Source organism: Cyclopterus lumpus, chromosome 19 (genome assembly GCF_009769545.1).
Source record: "Cyclopterus lumpus isolate fCycLum1 chromosome 19, fCycLum1.pri, whole genome shotgun sequence".
NCBI classification, from domain to species: Eukaryota; Metazoa; Chordata; class Actinopteri; order Perciformes; family Cyclopteridae; genus Cyclopterus; species Cyclopterus lumpus.
The window spans coordinates 2360481-2382610 of NC_046984.1; the positions used below are offsets into that span (position 1 = coordinate 2360481).

At 41.3% G+C, this 22130-nt stretch overlaps 2 protein-coding genes and 1 long non-coding RNA gene across 3 annotated transcripts; 1 reads left to right on the top strand and 2 right to left on the bottom strand.

Annotated features, from left to right (window-relative positions):
* The first annotated feature begins 209 nt into the window (after positions 1-209).
* egr2b (early growth response 2b) lies at positions 210-2825 on the top strand. The gene is made up of 2 exons (XM_034559269.1): positions 210-628; positions 947-2825. The coding sequence occupies exons 1-2, from the start codon at positions 466-468 to the stop codon at positions 2116-2118; spliced, it is 1335 nt and encodes a 444-aa protein (XP_034415160.1). The 5' UTR covers positions 210-465; the 3' UTR covers positions 2119-2825.
* A 5289-nt stretch (positions 2826-8114) lies between these two features.
* LOC117749162 lies at positions 8115-10236 on the bottom strand. The gene is made up of 3 exons (XR_004611681.1): positions 9879-10236; positions 9366-9467; positions 8115-8842 (listed from the first exon to the last, which is right to left on the bottom strand). It is a non-coding gene; the product is annotated as an uncharacterized LOC117749162 (long non-coding RNA).
* Positions 10237-11923: 1687 nt separating this feature from the next.
* On the bottom strand, positions 11924-14841 carry adoa (2-aminoethanethiol (cysteamine) dioxygenase a). The gene is made up of 2 exons (XM_034559388.1): positions 14256-14841; positions 11924-13517 (listed from the first exon to the last, which is right to left on the bottom strand). The coding sequence occupies exons 1-2, from the start codon at positions 14589-14591 to the stop codon at positions 13086-13088; spliced, it is 768 nt and encodes a 255-aa protein (XP_034415279.1). The 5' UTR covers positions 14592-14841; the 3' UTR covers positions 11924-13085.
* Positions 14842-22130: the final 7289 nt, after the last annotated feature.

Genomic DNA, 22130 nt, shown 5'->3' on the forward strand with positions numbered 1-22130 from the left:
TTATCTCTGTTTAGCGGCGGGTGGAAAGAGTCGGGTTTTATCTCCTGGAGCGGGCTCTCCATTGACAAGTGATTCCCTTTGAAATCGTCACGGAGGCTGCCGGCCAATCAGCGTCGGCAGCGCCTCTGCCTCCAACACTCCCACTCCATATTTGGGTAATGACGTTGCAGCCAGCATTCAAAAGGTTCCCCATATAAACATACTAGAAGCAGGGCCCCCGTTCCCAAAAAACGAGTCACTTTACACGGTGTTGACTTTTATCACCCAGAGCGCATGAAGCGCGCCAGAGACACGCGGAGCTCATCCTCTCATACCCGGTGACAGACAAGGACATGCAGTGGTGACCCGCTGCTTCACTGTTGTGTTAGTAAATTAGCTTTCAGGAAAAGAACAGAAAGAGAGAGAGAGAGAGAGAGAGAGAGAGAGAGAGAGCAGACGCGGTACTTTTCCCCCTCTTTCTCCACAATGACGGCTAAGACTCTGGAGAAAGTGCCGGTGAATCTCGGAGGGTTCATGCATCCCGAGAGCGTGTACTCGGTGGATGACATCGGCTCCAGCTTGGCGACCTCCGTGGCTATCTTTCCAAACAGCGACCTGGGAGCTCATTACGACCAGATCAATGTGGCAGGTAAGATGACAACTGTGTGGAGTATTTTGGAGACAAAATGCCAATTTTGGTATATTCAATGAAAAGTTGCATATCTGCTGAATGTTGCTGAGTGCAAATCCTTTTGCAAAACTGGTCAGAAAATAATAATAATTTAAAAAACAAGTTCGCTAACATGTTTCATATGCATGATGGGACCAGAGTCCGTGCGTAATGGAAACGAGACGCACCGGTTTTTATCCTCATTTAAAGTGCACTTTCCTGTCTAGTGTGAACTTCTTAGTGAACCAGGTTAGTGTTGCCTCCCTAACGAGCCGTTTCTTTGCTTTTTGTCCACAGATGGCTTGATGGGCGCAGACATGGGCGTCGAGAAGCGCTCTCTGGACCTCTCCCCCTACTCCAGCGGCTTCTCTCAGGCCGCAGCGCACCGCAACCAGACCTTCACCTACATGGGGAAGTTCTCCATCGACTCCCAGTATCCAGGTAACTGGAACCCCGAGGGAGTGATCAACATCGTCTCGGGCATCTTCAACGTGGCCCAACCGCCGCCTCCTCCTCCTCCCTCCTCTTCGGCGTCCTCCTCCCCGGCTTCCTCGGGATCTCCCAATCACTTTCACTCCAGCGGAAATTTGAGTTGCACCATGGCGGCTCAGAACCAGGCAGAGATGGACCACCACCATCACCTGTACTCCCCTCCACCTCCATACTCCTCTTCCGGCTGCGGGGAGATGTACCAGGACCCCTCTGCGTTTTTGTCCACCTCTACCTGCTCCATCGCCTCCTACCCACCGCCCTCCTACTCCTCGCCCAAGCAGCTCGGCGGCTCAGAGGCGCCGGGGCTCTTCCCGATCATCCCTGACTACTCGGGCTTCTTCCAGCCTGCATGCCAGAGGGACATGCACACGGCGGGTATCCAAGATCGGAAACCGTTCGGTCCATGTCCGCTCGATCCGTTTCGCGTCCCTCCACCCCTGACCCCGCTGAACACTATCAGGAACTTTACGCTGGGTCCGGGTAGTGGCGGCTCCGAGGGGGGGGCGCCGAGGCTCCCCTCTGCCTATAGCCCTCAGAACCTGCCCCTGAGGCCGATATTGCGGCCCAGAAAGTACCCGAACAGACCCAGCAAGACCCCCATCCACGAGCGGCCGTACCCCTGTCCGGCGGACGGCTGCGACCGGCGGTTCTCCCGTTCCGACGAACTGACCAGACACATCCGCATCCACACTGGACACAAGCCGTTCCAGTGCCGCATCTGCATGCGCAACTTCAGCCGCAGCGACCACCTCACCACGCACATCCGCACCCACACAGGAGAAAAGCCGTTCGCGTGCGACTTCTGCGGCCGCAAATTCGCCCGCAGCGACGAGAGGAAGAGACACACTAAAATCCACCTGAGGCAGAAGGAGAGGAAGTCCTCCACCGTCTCCTCCTCGTCCTCCTCCTCGTCCAGCAGCTCCGGGGTGGAGCGGCCGTTGGGCACCATCAGCGCAACAAGCGGGATGTGTTCATAGTTTCCCTGGAAAACGTTGATGTCACCATGGCAGCGTGACGCACACTAACCTCTTAAAAGAAAAATAACTATTAAATAATTATTCTGAAACGGTTGTGAGATAGCAGCCTAAACACCAGGATGGGATTGAGCAAGAACTTCTGTGCGGTCGTGCGCAATTACGCACATCCACCCGTCCCCGATCCAGAACCGACGGAGAGACCGACACGAATGCACTTTGCCTGTACAGTCTACTGAAAACAAAATTAAACATAGCCATTCATTCATAAGAATATACAAGGCGGTTGTAATATAAAGTGGGTTGTTTAAATATCGCCACATAAGCGCGCAACAGGCTGCGTGTTTAAATGTGAAATAACGCAATAACGCTTTGAAGCAAGAGAACTGTTCTAAATTATTGGATTGACAAAGTGTTCCTTCTAACATGCTTGTTGATGACTATATGTCCCCTTTAGTGCCTTGCTGTGTGTCTTTTTTGGTACACTGACTTCAAGGACGCTTCTAATGCAACGCTTCTAATGCAATGTATATGTAAAGTTGGAAAACATTCTATTTTTGTACGCATTTCGTCTCGTGTAACTTCAAGTTGTCAAGCAATGTGGTTCACGTGTAAAACCATGTTGGGGTGTAAATATGTTGAACTCATACACTTCTTTTGTTGTGGTGTGTCTTTTGAGACGTATTAAATATATGTGGATGATAAACGCATCTGGAATCTGTTTGGTTTATTACTCGTGACTAACTGACGCTCAACAAGGGGTCAGCCCGAGATGCATTCAAGGAACCCAAACGTCTCTGTGAAAGTGGCAAATACAATTGTTTGTATCTGTATATCTATATTTAAAAAGAAAACACTTGATGATGGAAATCACATGGGGTAAACCCCGACTTGCGTCACGCGGCATTTCTGACTCAGAGTTTTCACCCACTCGCGCTCTTATTTAGGAGCACCTCGGGTTGTAAACACGTTGTCAACGTGAAGACAACAACTGCAAGCCCAGCTATTCAAATACAATTACACACGATGGCTCGGTTATTACAAGTTTGACAAGAAGAGCGAAACACATTTGTTATGTACAGATGGACGGCATATCCAGCTTTCAGGCAGAACCGATGCATACTCCTTTTTTTTCACGTAATATTTAGTAAACAGTTCATTATGGTTATTCCCCTATATGGAGGTCTAAATGCTGCTTCTAAGCCTTCCTTCCCCACAATGCAAGGAATACACTTCTGGTGGAGCAATATATCTGACATCGATACATTTACATTTATTTGTTAATCTATTTATTTAGTACGCCTTGACATGAAATATATTGGGTGTAAAATACTGTAATCAGCCTTCAAGTATTTCATTTAAAAAAAACTCTCAGGTTGCTAACACCAAAACATCCCCAGAATAAAATACGGAAGGGATGACTGCAGTGTTTAGGAACACTGTGAATTATAAATATTTAAATTTGCTCCTTGAAATTGAAAAAGGAACAAGCTGTTCAGCGTTCACACTTTTACCAGCTGATATAGAATACAAACACAGTCTGTTGTCCTCTGTGAGTGTGTTTGAAGTTGTGGTGTTGCGTCTGTCTGTCTCCTGTGTTGTGACTCAACACCTCTGTGGAGTGGGCAGCTGTGGTCACCTGTTTCCATTCCATTTGCTAAATGTCTTTATAACCATAAACACCCGGATGTGGTCCTGTAGTTGTGGTGTACCTTAAGTTTAACTACACAATGGAACCAAGGGCATATTATCAGAACGATTCTCTATATGAACAAAACAACAACCGTGATCTGATCATTGTTCGGCGTGTAAGAATATGTGATACTGTATCGATTTTCAAAAACATTGTACAAAATGTAATCAATGATTACATGCAAAGATGAACTCAGTCAATACTCTATTTGATTTGCAAAGCGTCACGTGACCTCTCAAAGTATAGTGCAGTGATCTTACAGGGACTGTCAACTTTTTTTAAACTCAGATTTCATGCAAATGTCCATGTGTTCTTTAAGTTGTATTTTAAAAGTCTCAATATATCTTACAGTATGTTGAATAATAACTCCATATTACGATATGTATCGTATCAAAAGACTCTTGCCCCACAACCCGAACGAGTGTCAGGCCTTGAACTCATGACAGGAACCGACATCTTTAAAGATGTTCTATAGGACAATTATGGGAAAAGACGAATACACATATATGAAATTCCAACATACAATAGAAAAATGGAAATAGAAGGTTTACAGTCGAACCCAGTGACGGTGGCTGATTAAAGAAAAACATGTGTTTGCATTGCCCGTCTTTCATTTATTTCTGTTGAACATGTTGTTCAGATTGTTGTCTTGCTGATTGTGATTATGCTCCATCTCTTGGTTCCAGTTTTTGAACGTGCTCTCGTATTTGGAGTTGGATGACCAAGATGTCGCATTTTAAGGGGCCACACCTCGGGCAAAAACTGCGTCTTTTCATGCTCTGATCATGTCTTTAGTGGTATGATGTATATTATTTAAAATGTTTACCCTATATCCACCCGTATGTCTCACCAAACATATTGCCACTATTCAATTTTTCAATTCAATTCAGTTTATTTTGTATAGCCCAATATCACAAATTACAAATTATCCTCAGGGGGCTTTACAATCTGTACACATACGACATCCCTGTCCCAGGACCTCACATCGAATCAGGAAAAACTCCCCAAAAATAACCTTATATGGGATAGATTACTTTCTTAGTTCCTTTAGACATCAATTACAAGAAGTGTCTCTGTATAAATAAAGTAGCTGGAGGTGATGAAGGATAGTGACAGACGTGTCTCAGGCCTGTCCTGCACCGGACAGCACATTAAAGGGATATCAATCTTCTGGATTGATTCCGGGGAAGATGGCCAACGAGCACAAGTGCCAGACTTTTGCTTTTCGGAAGCTCATGAAGGTCGATGGTGATCTGTGACATCTTTATTCTTCTGACGCCGGCTTTGAGCACCCGAAAAGAGAGCGGGGCTGTGGAGCCCCACGGGCCGCACAAAGGACCCACTGTGCCCCGCCCCCTCCTCTCCTCGCGGATAGTCCGGTAACGCGCTGCTTGACCCTCCTCTGAGCATGCGCAGGAAACACACATCTGGTTAGAACTCACAGAATCACAATCACATCTAATGCCGGGGAGGAGTTCACGTTCAAGGAATGAGTGTATTGGTGCGTAATATCAACACAAGAGAAATACGTTTTTTTAAATATAAGCAAGTACTGCAAAAATCAGGGAACATAAATATAGAAGCAAAAATACATTTAAAAAGGGGAAATACAACAACATATAAAATGCGTAGTATCTACAAGAAAAATAAATATGGAATAGAAGAAAAATGAAACATGTACAATTAAAATACAATTAAATCATGTACAAGAAACATAAATGCAGAATATATAAACAACATATCAAAACAAAGAAATACATACTATAACAATGATATGGGATATGAGTAACATTAATATTGAATAGAAGAAAGAAAAATGAACAAAAATACCATAACAAATATATTAAAAAGAAAATATGCATCAACAATGTAAATATAGAACAGAAGAAGGAAACAACTACACATATGAAATAAATATGTATTAATATATCTGAATAACATATCTGGAAACATAAATACATAAATAAACACGTAGTTCTGATTACATGATACATAGTGTGTTTATTGAATGATGTGCTGGTTATGAGTGCAAAATGGGAGGCCTTTGAGTCCTGTAGGCCGAGTTATGTTTTTTGTGCATGATGCTCAGTGCACTAACGGCACCTGCACGGCTCTCATTATCATGTTGGATGCTTATGTTGGGTTTACTTGATGTTTACCAAATCACAGAACATTTTCCAATAAACGTACCATCGTTATGACCGTTACATTCAGAGTGGAGGAGACCAGCAGGGGGAAAAGACACTTATCAATCTGCACTGCATTTAATATGAGCCGCAGCCATGGCCAGACTGTCTGTGTCACTGTCCTCTGCATGCAGGGCCCTGACTGCCTCTGAAGCATGCGTATGTAAAATGATATTGTTGTTCAAGTAAAATGATATTTTACTTGAAAACAGTGTAAATTGAGTGGACCAATGGGACACAAAGAATCTAAAAAGAAGAAAACGATTTCAGTGGAACTTTTTGCAGCAGATGCAGATATTTGTTTGAATATTCAACATTAGACAGATGTCTTCAAATATGAAGCGAGATTAAATGAAACATACAAATGTAACAATAGTGTTCAAGTATACTGCCACAAGTCCCTCTATTGTGTCGGAGTGTGGGAGAAGGCTTGGCCTGGCCGGACGTTGACCTTTCTGCTCTGCTTTTCTTGAAGCTTTCTCTGTCTGGACCGGACTTTGTTTGAGGGTCATTGTCCCGCTGGCCGTTAAATCCTCCTTCAGTCTCTTCTCTTGCACAGATTCAAAGATTTTCTGACTTCTTTCTTCCACCCAAAACACTTCCTTTTATATTAAATATCATATTATTTAAATATATTATTTTTTTTGACATTAGTGTAACAGTGTAACAGTGTAACATTGACCCTCATCCTACCAACTCATCCTACATGCACGGACACCCGATGGGATCAGTTATAATCATACAACTTATATCTCCTCAAAACAATTGGTTATCCCCCCCAAGAGCAGGCTTTATAACAACGAGCAATGCACAGAGAAGGAAGTACAGGCCCATGATATCTACTTGTTTACACCGGTTCCTCAACAATATGACACAATGTTCTTGCTTATTGTGTGTTTGGTGTAAAAGAAAATACCAGAGGGGGACGCACACTGGGCCTCATCGGACTGGCTGATGTTGGGCTGTTAGGGATCTCGTAATCTATGAAAACCTGTTTCACAGATTATATCATATAAAACAGAGATCAAATAAAAGAATGTATTATAATCAATTTTCAGTGTTTGTGTGTCAGTGTTTATTGTGTAAATAAATGCAAATGCATAAACCACTCACATTTTGTCCATTGAAGTAATGGAACAGTATCGCCTTGTCCAACAAGTGAAACATCAGCATTACGTTTGGCCCTAGTCTCATTTGAATGTTTGACACTCGCGTTACTGCATTGTTACCCTCTTCCTTCTGGCCAAAGTCAGCGGGAGAGGAAAGCCTTTTGCTCGTATAGTTTATGGATGACCCTGATGAAGACGAGCTGAAACGTGTTGGTCCTTACTCTGTGGACTTGTGCCTCTTCAGACTTACTGGAGCAGCACCATGATTAATGTCATTAACTTTCTATGGCAAGTCAAAATGTCTTCCATGAGGATACTTCAAAGTTATTACGAGGAACATTTTGATTTTGTGTTGAGTCTGGCGGTCCCTGTGGACAAACCCGTGAAGGGCACCAGAGACACAAAGTGATAAGGGGGTCGTGTTCAATTTGGTGCATTTAGGCCATGATTTACATCCCCACACCCTAAAAAATGTGACCAATGGTAACTTAATAAAATTATGGCAACAAAGTGACAATTAATATAATTAATAAAAAGTATTAAATGGATTAATTAAATATAAACCAAAAAATTATGTAAATTATAATAAAGGCAACAGTTAAAATGTGTTAGATTGAGTAATAGATCGCCAAATTATGAGTTGTATAGACCAAAAATATTTAGTAAATACAAATCAATTTCACAAGGAAAATGATTTATGTTTACTTAAAATATCATCAAAAGTAATTTACATGTATTGAATATTTCAGTGAAATTGATTTACATTTACTGAATATTTGGGTAAAATGTATTTACATTTACTGAATATTTGGGTAAAAGTAATTTACATTTATTGAATATATGGGTGAAATTGTTTTACATTTACTGAATATTTGGGTGAAATGTATTTACATTTACTGAATATTTGGGTAAAATGTATTTACATTTACTGAATATTTGGGTAAAAGTAATTTACATTTATTTAATATATGGGTGAAATTGTTTTACATTTACTGAATATTTGGGTGAAATGTATTTACATTTACTGAATATTTGGGTGAAATTGATCTACATTTACTGAATGACATTACATAAATGATATTAAATCTATTCAATAATATTACTTGTCACTTTGTTGCCATAATCTTTCTATGTCTAAATTACTCAATACTATGCCATCTTCGTGCCACAGTAAACTTAACTTAAGCCAACAGATACATACAAAGTACAGCGGGTAAACATTTATTTGTGCAAATTTGTTACATTTATATAAAATTCTTCATGTGCAAACTTCTCTATAAAAACACACAATATGCAATTCCGGCTTACAGTTAAAACACTACACAAACAGCTGCTTCTCACTGGGATCCTTAAAAAAATAATAAACTCAAGCATTGAACGAGTTGAACTTAACCACAGGTGAGTTTTGAACAGTGACATATAAATTGTTCCACAAGGGTCCTTTCTATTAGGTTAACAGTTTGTTCTTGAGGCTGTTTACTTTCAGGGACAGCTTTGAGCAGTCCAGCTCCAGTAGGAGTTTCTGAAAGACCTCCAAAGTATATCGGAGCTCCTTGGGATAGGCAAGGTTGACTGCATACCAACCCAACCAGCATGCAGCAAGCCCTCGGAATGTTATCCAGAGCAGTCACAACTTTGAGTCCCTCTAAAACGATACCGACATCGTCTGAGCCCTCCACCGTATAGATTTCTATCTTTTGCGTGGTAAGGTCCTGTGCCACACTGTCTTCATCAGCATCCTGAAATAGCAAGAAGATTGTGTATTACGGACTGTAGAGCCAAAAGATAAGGTCCTAATTGAACATCTACCAAATTGCTTCCTACCCCTTAGAAACAAGAACACCTGTAGCTGTCATAACTGTTGCACATAATGCACACCATTTACAAGTGGTTGAGATGTTTTGCAAAAGTGTTTCGTTAAAAAGTGTATAATCATTTCACCAACAAATGAACACATTTCAATGACCAAAGATAATGATCTGTGATGAGTGACATTTGTAAATATCTGTACTTTTTTATAACATTTTTTAATCGAGCATGTGTATTGATAAATATCGTATTTTGAACTAACAGGCTGGTCATATGAATGAATTGGAATTATTTTAAATGAAACTATAAAAACCCAGTAGCTTCTGCCACAAATTATGGGGATAAAAAAAAAGGTATGATTGTAATTTGTGATTTGACCAACCCAATACATAAAAGGTAGAAGAAATTAGAAATAATCACTTTCTTTATATTTCAACATGTACTTCAACTTACATCATATTCTTTTAAGAGTTGATCTGTGGATTCCCCAGGGTACGCCATCAAACACCGAATGATGGTATCTCTGGTTGCGTGGATGCTCGGGTTGCTTGGATCCTAAAATGACAAAAATAAACATGAGTAACGATCATCCACTGATCTTAACTAGTTAACTTGTATTACTGTTAAAAAAACTAACCTGATGTGCTGTCTCAGGGTCCAGCCCAATGAAACACTTACTGTCATTATTCCACAGAACCCAGGAAGTCAATCACAAAAATTCCCACAAAACCACAACACTTTCTTTTTGTATGATCAAGACATACCATGTTAGTCAGTGAGCTCTCTGTGTAATGTAATACAATTCACGTAAATAGTCTCAAGGGTGTGGGAAATAATGACAAACCATGTGTCGTCATAACTTAGTTGTATGTGTATGATACATTTGTTTGTGATACATTTATAGAACCTACACTGTGTGTGGGATTTGGTATCACAGCATATTGTGTATTGAATTATGATGCATACCTTTTGATGAATTTCAGTTAAAGATTGTTGATGCACCCGGGGAAAAAATACCTATTAGATTCATACAAGCACACACAACACATGAAACATTAGCACTACACAAATATTAAAAGTTTACATTTGCCTGTCCACATACAGTATGATTAACATCTGAGGAGTACAGACTTACCAACATTGGCACTCAGGTACCAGACAACATTTTAAGAGTTATATTGTGAGAATAAGCAGATGAAGTATAACAACTATAGCATTGTAACATAAGATTTACATGCGTATCACTGTAGTTGCAAACAGTCCTCAGCGTGCTCTAAATTACTGACCTCAAAACAGCATTCACAGGCAGTTTGGTGTAACATCAACCATCAGCACGAGCAGAGACCACTCATTGAAACTACACATGGCGATCTGAACCTCCTGCTGCGGCCTCTCAGTACCATGAAGGAGACGTGACTGCGTGACTACTAACGACGGTGAACTTGGGATAGTCAGAGCGTGCACAAAACACAGTAACAGCCTGGAGCTGAATATCACATCAGCTTAAAAAAAGAAGAAGGGAAATAGCAGTCTTTGTTCATTTATTTCATTAACTATTCTCCAGAAATGTACCTTACCATTAAAGCTGCATGGTCTAACCCGACTGCTTTTAACAGTTATGTTAACATTACTTGACAAAACAAAATGCAGTGATATTAATATAATTTGTGTGCCTCATTACTAACCTTTGGGAGCAATGTCTGTTCCTACAATTGCATTAACCTTAATGCGCTCTCTTCGCTAGTTAGCTAGGTTAGCTTGTTGCAGCGGTGGAAACCACCAAACTCTGTCTGAGCTGGCATCTGAAAAAAGCATAATATATACGGGATAATGAGGAAGGTTATTAAATTGTGGCATTGAATTGACAACTTGTTCAGTCCTTTAGCGGCGTAAAGACAACGTAGACCAACTTTGTTTTAAATCACTAACATAAGCTTATGACTTAAGTTAAATAAAGTTACAGCACAGTAAAGTTGACATGTTTGTTAACTTGTCAGTAGCGCAAAACACTGTTCAACTGCAACAACTTGGTTATAACTTGTTCGTTAACTAACTATAATTACACAGGTCTTACCTTTGGGAAAACAGCAGCCCTTCAACACGTGGCAGAAGATGTGCATGTGGCGCAGAATGCGTTAGGCGGAAGTGGAAGTTGATTAAAAACAACCTCCAAATGAGTAAAATTCATCAATTTCCTGCATCTTTGACTTTACTGATGAAATACAATTAAAGTTTACTCAGTGATTCACAGCTGATTTTATTCATTCACAATTAAGTAAAAAGTAATTAATATCTAAACAACATTTCTTAAACTCAGCTCAATGTAATTAAAAATGGTACATAGTCATTTTTATTATGTAAAAGTTACTATTATTTATTTAGGAGATATTAATTCATTAAAATCCCAGTTTTTACAGTGCATAGCAAAGGCACCAATATACAGTATGCATGTTTTTATGCATGTTTTGTGTTTCCTTCCTGCTATTTCTCTAACAAACCTATTTTGACTATGACAGGATATTTTAGAATATAAACAACACAAATACCTGTAATTGTAATCTTTATCAACTTCAAAAGGCAAACAGAATCTACATCTGAACTCTTCACTCAAACACCAGTAGTTTGCGTGTGGCCCCTGTGGCCCTTTGGTAAACTAGCATCTGCTGCTAACGGCGGTCTGGCTAAAGGTTTCCAGGCAGAACTCGTGAACTTTCAGCATAAGTGGTAAAAATAAACAGACTACGATGGAACAAATAATTCACATTTGACAATAAATCTGTCTTAAGACGGAGCTCCTCCACCCATGCTTTAACTTCACAGGGATTGGAGTAATATCGAAAAAGTATGAAACTTTAGTACGTTGGTGAAATGTATCCAACTGTATTCTTTGAACTCATTTTGACGTGACGTGATGTGGAAAAGTGACACATGAAACACTAAATCACAAAGCGGTGGTGCTGGTTGTTGCTCTGAGCATCACCAGCACCACAAAGTAGATAGACGGTCCATGATGAGTCCCCATCTACTTTATTGATCCACATACATTCAACATCAGATTAACAGAATCATGGTCGAACTGGCACACATGCTGTCCAACGCCGGCCTAAAGGAGCCGTTTGACTGCAAAGATGTGAAAGCTAAAGTGACATAAAGATTGGAACGATATTGTGTCCATCGAGCTGCGAGGCAGTGAAGAGGGGAAGTGTGTCGGCTTTAGGGCAAGCAAATGTTCTCAATCTGAAAATGTCCTTCTGAAATGTGACTCACGGACTTCCTCAGTATTAAATACTATACATCATACAGACCATAGCGGAGCTGAGAAGTGTATTGATATTATATCAATATCTTGATGCGAGACTAGGTATTGTCCCTTTAAATTTGGTAATATGTCATAAGTGTTGTCTTTTCCTGGTTTGTAAGACGGCATTACAGTGAAGCCTGCAAGATTGTTCCAGCTGTTCCAATATATATTTATTATTCTATTTATTATTTGCTTTTACCCACACATAACTGATCAACATATACATACATACATATATATATATATATATATATATATTGTAGCATGCACAAAGAAGAAATAAAGTAGCGTGTGCACAAAGAAGAAATAAAGGATGTGCATAAGAAAATGGCAGTTAATAACTAAACATTCCATATTCACAACTAAGGCAGGCACGTCTTGAGTTGCACGAGTTGGCATCAAGACACGCCACGACGTGGAGGTCCTCTGCAGCAGAGTGGAAATAATAATGTGTAAAGGCTTTCCAAGCCACGTGGAAGATAAAAGATCCGAATGACACCCCAGCATTCAGAGCACGTTTGGCTAATGACATTCATAACGGTGCAAAGACAAATAGTAGGAATACACATTCCTCGTGTTGACTCTTTTCTCCCCGTAGCGACAATATTATTGATGACTTGTAGAAGGCCGTTCTGTGGTCCTTAGTCTGTGTGGGGCATCAAGAGTTCAAGCCTCTGTCTCTACAAGCCTCTGCCCTGCTGTAGCACCATGAGCAAGGCACCCAATCCCTTTGAGTACCAGGTAATAATGACCCTCATGTTTGAATTTCCAGTGGAGAAAAGCAAAACTAAGTCCCCTCTTGTAGATGGATGGAATCACGATGTTATCACCGTTATATACTGCAGTATAGTTCCTCTCATCAGAGGTTGCATTCAGAAAGAGACCGCAGGGCCTGGGTAGGGTTCCCCACCACACCAGAAGTCCTCTGGTTGTGGGATTTCAAGCAGCCAAGCATCCTCGCCCTGCTGCTCCTCGCCGCTCTTTCCATCCGTCCCCCCCTCGGCCACAGTTTGCAGAGCTTGGTAATAGTGACAGTCCCGCCCGTCGTCTGGATTGTATGGAGGGGCCAGGATGTCCAGGAAAGCGGCCGGCCCCTCCACCGTCTCGATCTGGTGGAGGTTATCCCGCAGAGGGGTGAGGAGACACGGCCCGCTCTCCTCAGAGTACTCGGCGACCGAGCGGAGCACGGTGCGGCGCAGAGAGGCTGTCTGGAACGGAGCCAACGGGGGCTCGAAGTGAGGGGCGGTCGTCAGGTTATCCTCCAGCTTGTCAAAACAGCGGAGGCTCACCTTCCCATAGAGAACCTGAACAAGAGACAGGACACAGTCAAAAGAATGTCCTACTGATAATAATAATATATCCTTTATTGATCCCCGTGGGGAAATTCTTCTCTGCATTTGACCCATCCTTAGTTATTAAGGAGCAGTGGGCTGCTGCAGTTCAGTGTCTTGCTCAAGGACACTTCAGCATGCAACTAATGGGGAGTACATACGGTCACCATGGCAATGCTTACAGAACAATGAACATAACAATGACCCTCATTGTTCATGGACTCTGTCACTCAAGTTTCCGTTGAGTCCTGTGTTTCTAAAAATGTACTCACATTTGATCTGCATTAGTTTTGAGGTGATGTGCTTAAAGACAACTTATTCAGGAATCTGCTCAATGTGAGCATGAAAATTGAAATAATAAAGCTCTAGAAAACTGATTTTTGATACAGGGTCTCTACAAGACATGGCCACATTAGTAAAGTGGTGGTCACAGTGACAATTTACTTTTCTATCTCCCTTGCTTCGGTTTTAGCAAAGGTAACGTTACACAGCAGGATGAAAGGCCATAATAACCTCGGGTGAACCAAATATTATTATGAACCTCCTCATTAAATGTCCCCTCGCATTGTGTGCTGAAACACGGTTTAAGCTAGCTGTCCCTAGCTAGCTGCAGCTAGCTTACACAAAGTAAGTTAGGGTTAGCCGGAACACAGTGGGTCGCGTGAGGGCTACAAAGAGGCCATAACACAATAGACATGAGGCGTAAAAGACCTTCAGCATCCCGTTCATGCCCGGGTGGTCGTGCAGCGGTATGGAGGCGCCGGTCCTCAGAAGGAAAACCCCCATGCTGAACGCCTCCGTCTCGCAGATGTGCATGTAGGTGACCGGGGGGCTGTGGAGCCCCGCTGCCCCGGAGCTCGGTTTGGTATTCCGGGGAGCAATTTTCAGGTCAGCAGCCCTGACCGCCGTCACCAAGGAGATTAGTTCACTCTGCTGGTCCGCGGCGAGCTTATTGTCCCCGTCAGCCGACGACGTTAATCCCCTAAAGGTGATGTCGGCTTGCTTTGCTATTTTCTGAATAAGAGGAGTTGTGTTGTCCCGCGGCATTCTGGCTGCAGAGGGAAGGGACTAACGGTTAGCGGCGAGTCTCTGGCACGGCTCCCCCGTCTCCGTGGTAGAAATGCCTTGCAAATCCGCCAATGTTAGCAAACGTCCTCCAGAGCTGGACAGCCAGCGTTCAAAAAAGACAAAAATGCAACTTTAATAGAAAAAAAATGCAATTCATGGTCGTAATGTCTAATTTCACCCCGAGATAAGAGCCCCCCTCCAGTCATTTTCCACCGACTCGCCTCCTCGTCAGCGCTCACGGAGCATGCGCGCGGAACTGCAGCAGCCTGGGATATGTAGTTTGATCACAACAAGTAGACGTAAACATATTCACGTAAACATGAACAGTGAAGCATCTCATGATCAGATCGCATTTGATAGAAAGGCGCGTGTCTTTGTGTAGTATTGGGACCTCTACTGACGGACACAAAAATGGACAAAACTAAGTTAGCTTGCATTTCAATGAGACTACATTTCCCAGATATCCGAGGGATGGAACGGAGTTGCAGAGGGAAAGGCCAGACAGGCCATTGACCTCTGCACATCCCTCCCCGTCTAACTTCACATCCTCCCTTCCTGCAGAATTCTCCCTTTGAGATAGCTAAGTGATTTTTCATCAGAGACCAAAGAGTTGATAGCACAGATGCTTGTATTCATTCTGTTAAAAGAGGACTGGACTTGTAGAGGCCCCTAGCACATACTGCTGCATCTGTTCTGAACTTTCAGAATTACATTTAATTACATTTAAAAAATCAATGCAACTATTAAATAAAAATAATTAGAAATGAAAAATCGATTGATCCCTCTATCTTCCCATTCGCCGTCACACTCTACATACTATTGCAACATTGTTACATTGTGACACTGTTGTGAGTTCATTCAAGTTCCATTGCTGTCCAGGAGTTTGTTCCTTACCGGAAAGCTTCAACTTGGGGTTTTATTTTCATAGTTCACAGCCATTGGTTCTGGTGCCCCATCAGCAGGACGACAGAACAGTTAAAGTGGCCCATATGACCAATACAAAAACAATAAATGTGTGATTAAAGGAATACTACGACTGTCTTCCTGTCTACAGGGGTGTCAAATTAGAAAAAAACGTATATTTCATTCAAGGAGGCATAGACAAAAGAGACATTTCTCATTAAATTTGGAGGACTGCTGACATCAACATCACCAATTAGAGGTCAGACGAGGCAGAAAGAAAGACCGTTTCGACCGATCAGTTTCCACTTTATTCTGAGGTGAAAGTGGTCATCCACGTAAGACAGCACTAGAACCTGTTTCATGCTTCTTGCGGTTCTGAGCCAATCATTGCAATGCGGTGTGAGCGACATCTTTGTTACAAACTCTTGCAGGTGCACAGCTTTGTGCTCAGACCCCCGCAGACACCTCAACGCACAATCACTTAGGCCGCCATTGAGCAATATCACCATCCACCATTCGCGATGACACGTCAAAGGCTTGCTTTAATTGTCCGCAAGCAAAACCATACAAATATATCTTTTTTCTAGTTCTGGGTACAAAAGGGACGAATTACAGTTGGCTGGAGGGGCTTCGATACTGGGTACTGTGCTATTTTGGTCGACACCTTGAAGGTATGGAGTACTGATATCCAGCCCATTGTGCTGGGCACTTATGTGTGACTTTGTGTACCTGCAGCCTTGTGGTCCTGTGAATGAGTCCAGGGCCCTATTTCTCGTATCTGGCTAACGTAGTTAGCTGGATAATTTTCAGGATAAGATTACATAAGTCAGGCTTTTCGGTTCCACAAAGCAAGTTTGGCAAATTCACCATAGCAACACATCCAAAAATGTTAACCTGCTCCAGCGCAGGCTCATTCAGTCTAGCTGGATAAGCTGGCCACGCCCCCTGAAGAAAACGGCAGCTCCCTTTCTCAGAGATCCCATTTATGAAGGAGCAATATTAGTTAGATTAACGTTTTATAGGGAGAGAGTTCTTCCAGATCGCCAAGATCTCGATTATCACGTGATTATGACTTCCTATACGAGCGCTATCCATTCTGCCCTCAAGGAATCATTTATTACAGACCTTCTGGAGCCGTACATTGAACACCACACGCCGCAGCCGGTCATTGACTGTCCCACAGACTGTATGCAGAGCCTTGTGGTACATTGTTGTACATTGTGGTACATTGTTGTACATTGTTGTACAGTGTGGTACATTGTTGTACAGTGTGGTACATTGTTGTACATTGTGGTACATTGTGATATATTGTGGTACATTGTGGTACATTGTTGTACAGTGTGGTATATTGTTGTACATTGTGGTACATTGTTGTACAGTGTGGTACATTGTTGTACATTGTGGTATATTGTGGTACATTGTGGTACATTGTTGTACATTGTGGTATATTGTTGTACATTGTGGTACATTGTGGTATATTGTGGTACATTGTGGTATATTGTGGTACATTGTGGTACAGTGTGGTACATTGTTGTACATTGTGGTACATTGTGGTATATTGTTGTACATTGTGGTACATTGTTGTACAGTGTGGTACATTGTGGTATATTGTTGTACAGTGTGGTACATTGTGGTACATTGTGGTATATTGTGGTACATTGTGGTATATTGTTGTACAGTGTGGTACATTGTGGTACATTGTGGTATATTGTGGTACATTGTGGTATATTGTTGTACATTGTTGTACAGTGTGGTACATTGTTGTACAGTGTGGTACATTGTGGTATATTGTTGTACAGTGTGGTACATTGTTGTACATTGTTGTACAGTGTGGTACATTGTTGTACATTGTGGTATATTGTGGTACATTGTGGTACATTGTTGTACATTGTGGTATATTGTTGTACATTGTGGTACATTGTGGTATATTGTGGTACATTGTGGTATATTGTTGTACATTGTTGTACAGTGTGGTACATTGTGGTATATTGTTGTACATTGTGGTACATTGTGGTACAGTGTGGTACATTGTTGTACATTGTGGTACATTGTGGTATATTGTTGTACATTGTGGTACATTGTGGTACATTGTTGTACAGTGTGGTACATTGTGGTATATTGTTGTACATTGTGGTACATTGTTGTACATTGTGGTACATTGTTGTACAGTGTGGTACATTGTTGTACATTGTTGTACATTGTGGTACATTGTGGTATATTGTTGTACATTGTGGTATATTGTTGTACATTGTGGTACAGTGTGGTACATTGTTGTACATTATTGTACATTGTGGTACATTGTGGTATATTGTTGTACATTGTGGTACATTGTTGTACAGTGTGGTACATTGTTGTACATTGTTGTACAGTGTGGTACATTGTTGTACAGTGTGGTACATTGTTGTACAGTGTTGGCGATGCAGAACATCGGGAAAGCCGCTGTATGCTGTGGTGCTCGTAGCACTTAAGAAACTTATGGATATGTTCATTACGTTCCCCGGCCATGTCCGAGTAAATGCAATCAAAGAGGGCTTTTATGGAATTGCAGGTAATTGAGTTATTCAATATTTCACCATTTAATGAAAATGCGTTCCTATCACTATTCATTATGGAGCTTATCATTATGCACGCAGATCCCCATCAAATCGCCCAGGCTGATGTTGTCAATCGAAAAGCCTTTCACAGCATTAATGTGCAGGTACTTATGACATCATTTTCCTCAAATTACATTGCTATACAATACCCATGAGCTAACCGTAATTCATCTTAGATAATCTGTGACTCCACCTGCCTCATAACAAATGTTGAGGCTCCGTCCACGAATACAGAATATTGTAGAAAATGATTAAGGTAGATTTATGAGAGGAATAGAGAGAATCACACACACTTTATTTTCACTGCTCCAATTGATTGAATTTCTGATTATGAATAATACATACATACATACTGATCCGCCCATACACAGATTTGCACACACATATTCAAACTCCTAGTTCGATATGGTCATCTCAACATACATGTATATATACATATATATGATCTACTTGTTCTGAAAGAGTTGAGATAGTTATTTTAGATATCATTGGATGATGCATGCCATAAAGCCGACTGCCAGGAGGCACATTTAAAGAAATATAATCGGATTGATTGGGGATGAGGCACTTAAAATTAGCCGATACATTTTCCTAACACTTGTGCTGCGTTCACACCAAAAGCGTTGTGAGTAGAAAGTCAAAGCACAGACGAATGGATGCGAAAAAAGAGGATTTTCATCCACTTATCTAGACGTAGTCAGTGAAAGTTACCGAGCTGTGTGAGCCTACGGGTCATGTTATGTACAAATAAAAAAAATAATATATATATATGATATTAATGTTATGAACCCAGACACAAGGGTGTTTGATGTTCCGACGTTTGTTGGATTTCCACAACAAGTATAAAGCAGAAATAGTGGTTATTTCGTCCATGGTGGATTGCGGAAATTATAACTGTTTCCATGGAGATAAGCCACGTGAAGTGCATGAATAAACCACAAATAGTTGGGGGCGTAAACTCGTTGCGAATATTCATGTGAACGCAGCATTACTCATTTAACTTGTCTGATATGTTGCCATGCTTCTTCTAGCCCTCACAGCAGTGGCGGTGTTAGATGTTTCATGATTATGGTCTGGAATTCCTCATATACGTTCATGATCATCTTCTGCTCCTCAGCAGAGAAAAAAGAGTCTCTTCCTTTGAGTTTATTTGCCTTTGTGCTGTTCAATCATGTTTTCAGTGATCGACGCTTCCCCCTTTTGAAGTCGGACGGGCCCGCACAACTATCCTGAGTACTGACATCTGGATCGAATTAACGAGATGGTTTGAGCACGGATCAGCTTTTGAGAAACCGGGATAGCCTGATTTCAATCATCGGGTTAATTTAAGCTGGGTAATAGGACATTTGATCGACGTACGAGAAATCGGGCCCAGGCTGGTTGGACATATTCCTTGAGATTTTGCTGTGTTCCCCAATATCTCAGCAATTAATTACACTAACAAAACCCTAATTTGTATTAGGCCATAGGGTCCTTTTTAACACACATCAGGAAAACACTCATAATTTTTGTAATGGTTTTATGGGTTAAGTTGGCAGGCTGAACAGTTTTTTTAGATGATATGAGAGCCGGTTCAGAACTTGTACGGGTCATTGTGGAAGGCAAGGACAAGTGGTGTGGGGGCATACCACCTGTTTAAGGGCACAGGGCATTGTCAGGACCCTGAACATGTTATCAGACAATTTCCTCCAGGCACAGACATGCAAAAGGTCCCCCCACCTCCACTATATAAGAGTAAGGAACACAGACTGAATCGTGGTTTGCCCTCCTTTTGTTGTCGTTTTGTGCCTCTTTGTAGTTGTCTTGTGTGTCTACGTTGTGTCTCTTTGTAGTCATTCTTTATCTCTTTGTAGCTACTTTGTGTCTCTTTGTAGTCGTTCTGTATCTCTTTGTATTTACTTTGTGTCTCTTTGTAGTCATCCTGTATCTCTTTGTAGCTACTTTGTGTCTCTTTGTAGTCATTCTGTATCTCTTTGTATTTACTTTGTGTCTCTTTGTAGTCATTCTGTATCTCTTTGTATTTACTTTGTGTCTCTTTGTAGTCATCCTGTATCTCTTTGTATTTACTTTGTGTCTCTTTGTAGTCATCCTGTATCTCTTTGTAGCAACTTTGTGTCTCATTGTAGTCATCCTGTATCTCTTTGTAGCTACTTTGTGTCTCTTTGTAGTCATCCTGTATCTCTTTGTAGCAACTTTGTGTCTATTTGTAGTCATCCAGTATCTCTTTGTAGCTACTTTGTGTCTCTTTGTAGTCATTCTGTATCTCTTTGTATTTACTTTGTGTCTCTTTGTAGTCATTCTGTATCTCTTTGTAGCTACTTTGTGTCTCTTTGTAGTCATCCTGTATCTCTTTGTATTTACTTTGTGTCTCTTTGTAGTCATCCTGTATCTCTTTGTAGCAACTTTGTGTCTCATTGTAGTCATCCTGTATCTCTTTGTAGCTACTTTGTGTCTCTTTGTAGTCATCCTGTATCTCTTTGTAGCAACTTTGTGTCTCATTGTAGTCATCCAGTATCTCTTTGTAGCTACTTTGTGTCTCTTTGTAGTCATCCAGTATCTCTTTGTAGCTACTTTGTGTCTCTTTGTAGTCATTCTGTATCTCTTTGTATTTACTTTGTGTCTCTTTGTAGTCATTTTGTATCTCTTACTTTGTGTTTATTTATAGTCAATCTTTTGAGGTTGTTTTCTATTTCCTTGTAGTTGTCTTGTGTCTCTTCGTGGTTGATATGTGTCACTTTATGTTCCAGTAATACATACATGTCAAAGCCTCAGAAAGCATAATAACAGGGTCCAATCGCTATCTATGGAGAAAATCTGTTGCCCTATCAGACCGTCCTCTGCCTGTCACTGCCTTCTGGAGAAAGGGAGTATGGGTAATCCAACAACAAAGCACAGGGCTGAGTCCCCGGCATCACAAACACGCTCTGAGCGAATGCACTTTACTGATCTCCTGTGCCTGTGTGTGTCTGTATGTGTGTAGGTGTGAGTGTGTGCGCATGTGTGCGTGTGTGCTCGCAAGCAGCGCAATTGAACATTTGGCACACTTGTTGGTAGGTTTACCTCTTTACATGTGTGTGTGTGTGTCTTTTTGTGTGTACATACATTGTGTATGATGATTCTGCATGTGTGTGTTTGTGTGTGTGGGGGGGGGGGGGTGTGAGAGAGTAACATTGTGTCTGCATGACGAGTGAGGGAGACACAAAGCAAGCTATATCCTCTTCAGAAATAATGAGGCTGGTTCATTACAGGTTCACACACTCACGCACACACGCACCCACACACACACACACACACACACAGTTCCGTGCGGTCGACACGTGTTGGCGTGTTAGTCTAAATAGAAGATGAGACCGCGTTGCTTAGAGACCCGTCGTCATTAGATGAGACATGTGGAAAATTATTTTTAATCCATTTGAAATCCCAGGCGGTCAGACCAACTGGTAGTCTATGAACTAACTCATTCGTTCAATTCTTTATTCTGCTCTCCACACATTGGAACTTTAGCTAAATAAACTTTTCTTCGATGTACTGGTGTCAACACAGCAATCAGCTGAGATAAACCTCGGCGGTTGGAGCTGAAAACGTTTTTAATAGTAGTGGCCGACACCACACGTTTAGTTGTTCATCCAAGTCATACCAGGGTGGATTGTGTCAGTACTGATACTTTTCATGATCAAAAACACTTAATGTGGTGGACACAAAAGAGTGTCATTTTGAATGCACACATGCACATGCACACACACACATGCACACACACAACATTGTCTCATCTCGTCACATGATCAAACATAGATTTGACATTGGACAATATCAACATACATATATTCATATATTGCATGCCTGTATATGACAAAAGTACAGAAGAAAAAATAGTAATAGTGCATAATATAAATTATTCATTTGTTTAAATACTTTTATATAGACTTACAATTAGAAAAGAGACGTGAGTAACGTCTTTAGTGGATCCTCTTGTTAATTTTTTGAATCAACTTCCCAGTGTGAACACATGAATAGCCCTCAT

Excerpts from the sequence above, each read along its gene's own strand:
- egr2b (XM_034559269.1), top strand. The coding sequence starts at position 466 with ATGACGGCTAAGACTCTGGAGAAAGTGCCGGTGAATCTCGGAGGGTTC. Across the intron at positions 629-946 it reads CGACCAGATCAATGTGGCAG|ATGGCTTGATGGGCGCAGAC; the intron begins GTAAGATGACAA and ends TTTTGTCCACAG.
- adoa (XM_034559388.1), bottom strand. The coding sequence starts at position 14,591 with ATGCCGCGGGACAACACAACTCCTCTTATTCAGAAAATAGCAAAGCAA. Across the intron at positions 13,518-14,255 it reads GCATGAACGGGATGCTGAAG|GTTCTCTATGGGAAGGTGAG; the intron begins GTCTTTTACGCC and ends TCTCTTGTTCAG.